Source organism: Montipora capricornis, chromosome 13, assembly GCF_036669925.1.
Source record: "Montipora capricornis isolate CH-2021 chromosome 13, ASM3666992v2, whole genome shotgun sequence".
In the NCBI taxonomy this organism is placed as follows: Eukaryota; Metazoa; Cnidaria; class Anthozoa; order Scleractinia; family Acroporidae; genus Montipora; species Montipora capricornis.
In genome coordinates, this window is record NC_090895.1 from 49,612,767 (window position 1) to 49,616,706 (window position 3,940).

The 3,940-nt window shown below is 39.2% G+C and overlaps 1 protein-coding gene across 7 annotated transcripts in view; it reads left to right on the forward strand.

Annotated features, from left to right (window-relative positions):
* Positions 1–2,863, forward strand: part of LOC138029618 (sushi, nidogen and EGF-like domain-containing protein 1) — a 27,028-nt gene extending 24,165 nt beyond the window's left edge. For all 7 annotated transcript variants that reach the window (XR_011127899.1, XR_011127898.1, XR_011127897.1 and 4 more), the window contains 3 exons: positions 552–690; positions 1,459–1,618; positions 2,743–2,863. Coding sequence is in view for 3 of the 7 variants with exons in the window: in XM_068877315.1 (XP_068733416.1) it covers positions 552–690; positions 1,459–1,606 (287 nt within the window). In the remaining 4 variants the exon portion in view is untranslated. The remainder of the gene's footprint in view (positions 1–551; positions 691–1,458; positions 1,619–2,742) is intronic.
* Positions 2,864–3,940: the final 1,077 nt, after the last annotated feature.

Sequence of the window (3,940 nt, forward strand, 5' to 3'; positions counted from 1 at the left end):
AATTCCCTACCATTCAAGACGGCAGCCGCCGGCAATTCAACAACGAAAGGCGACGTCTCTGAAATTTGTTTATTCTCATTCAAAGGACGTCTATTAACTGAATTGACTTTTTAAATCACTTGCTTTTTTCCTTTTTTTGTGCATGTGGAGAGTATCTTTGAAGCTAATATTCTCGTGTCTCAGCGCTTACACACTGAAAAAAAGGGTATTTGCCAGTGAACCACGCTGAAAGGCTCTCGAACCGTACAGGTGTGGAAACGAAAAGGAAAACGTTAAACAGTATCTTATCAAGTGTCCATCGTTTGCTACTACTTGGCTGCTGGTCTTTTTGCTAAAACGCCGTGGTTATCCATATCCGTGATTCAAAATAACGTCATGATTCTTAAGCGGATTCTCTCTTTCATCTTTATACTGGAAAAGAACAAAAATTCTGTATTCGCCCAGAACTAAAATATGTCCGATAAGGGCAAATTTCAAAACAAAACTTAAATCAAAAGACAAATCAAAAATGCTCAATTTACCCCTTTCTTCTGCAAATGTTCTTGTTGCAGAAGAACTCGGCTGTTTCAAAGACAAGGCCAAAGACCGCACCATGGACGATCATATGCTCGAGAGCTTACGCAAGTACATCGACTGGCGTGATATGTCAAAAACAGTTCGAAATTGCTCAGAAATAGCCAAAAGAAAGAAGTAAGTTTACTTGTTCTTTTTATTTTACTGTCATTACTAATCATTTAAGAGCAAGCTAACGTTACAGTTCAGAAACTATTACTCCACGAAGTTAGTATTTAATTAAATATTTATTCGCATCTTGTGACAACATTTACTTAGGCTTTTCTTATATTGTGGAAGGAGGAATATGTCATACTATTGATTTAAAATTTAATTGTTCCACATTTGTCCTCGTTTTACTAAGGCTTATTTTCGCACTATGGTGCATCTTGGTATCATTCATGAGATATAAAGCTTGTCCCTTTCCTTACACACATACATACCAGAGGGGCTTTTCAGGGCCAATGAAACACAACGAAACGACGGAACAGAATAACAGCAACAACTACTAAGAATCCCAACTGGCCGGTGGCAAACCAGTTGGCTACTTACAAGTGCAGCTGGGAAGTTGAACCAGGGACTACCAGAATCAAATTCAACCAGTGGTCAGAGTGGGTCTTGAACCCGGAATCTCCGGATCTCAAGGTAAGCGCTCTAACCACTGAGCTACACTGCCTCCTTCTTTGTTGTACGCACCCAGTTACTTCACCTCTCCCGCACTCTTAATTGATTAATTGATTAGACATATGGCAACTAATTGCATTCAAATTTTTCTGGCATGCTAATATAAAACGAAAGAGATGTGCAATGCTCTTCGGCATTCAGACAGTTTGGGTATAATTAAGCTTGTCTCAGTTGTTGTTTAAAAGTAAGTTCTAGTTTCCCGAATCCTTTTGACCGTTTCAGGAAGTATTACTTCGCCATTCAATACTACGGAGAGTGCTGGGGGGCTTCAGCGGACACGCAGTATAATAAGCATGGTCCATCTGACAATTGCTGGTCTGGTGTGGGTGGACCTTACACGAATTTCGTCTATCGAAATACCGACGTTTAAAGAAGGTTGGAGGTAAGTTAGTAACAGTTCTCAGCATTCCCTCCTTCTCTTGAAATAAAATGGCAACTCTCGTTTAAAGCTCTTCTTCAAAGTTATTTTATAAATGATTATCACAATTATGTGGCTGCCTGCTAATCCAATCTTCGCTTAACATGGAATTTCCTTTAATTTTGGTCAACTGTCCATTTTTAATCTGTTTACTTTTCTAATAACCAATCAAATGCCAAGGGATACAATGGATCTCTATATTGGCCAATCATCATCAGTCACTTTATGGAAGTGGAAAGTGCTACTTGTTTTGATGATGACGCACTTTACCGACTTTTGGATTGAGCCAATAAAAAAAATCAATAAACATCAAGGAATCCATGCCTGTCCGAGCATGGAATCCAAGAGGCCATTTCGGAAAATACCATACTAGTCTAAATTTTGCATGAGCATTGTTTTTGTTTTCTCGTGGCACGATTGTAAGTCCCAAGAAAAAATCGAAACAATGCTTATGCAAAATTTGGGGAGACAAACAAAGAGTATTATGGTATTTTCCGAAGTGGCCTTTTACAGTTACAAATTGGGCCTGAAGACCTCTTGAAACCAAGCGCTGCCTTATAAACTTCCGCATCTTTTTACTTTTCCTGTTTTGGTTTATTTTATTTTACTTTTCTTTTCCGGGGAGCGGTGTTTTAGCCGGCCTTTATTTATTCTTTTTAAATGGATCTCACAAATTCAACCACATCCCCATGGTCTACTCAGCTTTATTTAAACATTACGGCTCATGTTGAAAGCCTAGTCGCCATGTTGAACCAAAGAAGACCCTAGGGGCTAGGGGCGTGGTTGCCATATATTTCCAGTGGCAGTGTAAACGATTTCTAAAGAAAATTCGGTTAATTGTTCAAATTTCTCACCCGCTCCCCTGTAGTGATCATATTCCCTGAAAGGACGAAGACCTTTGAATCTAACTCCGTGTGAGATAGCAGTGTAAACGGTTTAATCTGGAACGAATTGTTAAATGTCCGACATATGCCCTGCACGGTTTGCATGTGAATAACGATCTGGTTATATTTACAATACAATAACGACCATCAAACATAGGCACCAAAGGATGGGAAATCAAACCGGCTGTGGTCTTTTTCTTGCAGGGTGTCCAAGGAACGCTGAGAACTCGACTATCCTAGAGAATGCTTGATAATAGTATTGATTTTCAAGGAATCAGGGCATCAATAAAGAAGTAGCAAAGAACTGAAAGTTCTTTTTCTTTTGTTGTCTTACTATCTTACCTGCAGTTGCAAAAACACATTCCTCTAGCATAGCGGGCTGTTATCCAGATAGAAAGGTGTCTGAAAATGTGAAAAAGAAAAATAATTGAGACACCTGTGATCCTTTCCAAAGATGACTGTCTCCTTTATTTTTTCACAGTGGGGTGAAGGATTAGACCCATTTAGCCTGCAAATGTCACTTACACGACACGTACATAGAGCCTGCTTAAATAAGATGGTAAGCAAGAATTATCAGGAGTGGGAAATAATTTAGAAATATTACAAGAAATATTAAGTACGAATATTAGCGAAATATTACGTAATGCCCCGTTGCCAAAATGGGCAAGTTATAAGCTCCGATCGCTCCTGATCCTCCAATAATTATGATCCCCAACCACCTCTAACTACATATAAATTTTTTTAGCTACTAGTTCCGCTTCCCTCTACTGCGTTGTAAATAGTGCTGCTTCAGGTACAGTCACAAATTATTGGAGCTAAATCATGGTTTTCATTCAGCCATGTGATCGGAGGGCAACAATGTCCCCTTCCTTTGTCAGTCCTAAAAAAAAAATCAATGTTTTCAAACCTTCACGCTTACGACTTATTAAAGCAAGGATTTGCGCAAACGCGTGCATCAAAGTTGGAAGTGACTGCAGCCTAACGACTGAATGTACTTTCATACGGTCCTACAAACCTTAGCTCTTCCGTACTTCAAAACATTCATCTTTCACAAAAGCAAGTTCGGTAAGCTTTCATGTTCCAAATGTCGAAAGTGTTTCGTTTTTTCCAATTGCATTCCAAGCCATCCACCAAAACCAACCTTCCCTTCAGTGAACATTACATGACACCAACTTAGAATTGCCATTTATATGAAAGCAGAGAGAAGATTCAGAAAGTTAACAGCGAGAGAATCGATGAATTGACAAGTTCGAGCCTGTGCGTTTTACTTCAGTGATGCTGCCACCAACAATGGTGGACAAACGAGACCAGCTGCGAAAAGTTCCTAACTTTTAAAGAATTTTAATAGAGGGGGCGTCAAACAATCACAAATTTAAGAAATAATTACAGTGGAGAATGGATC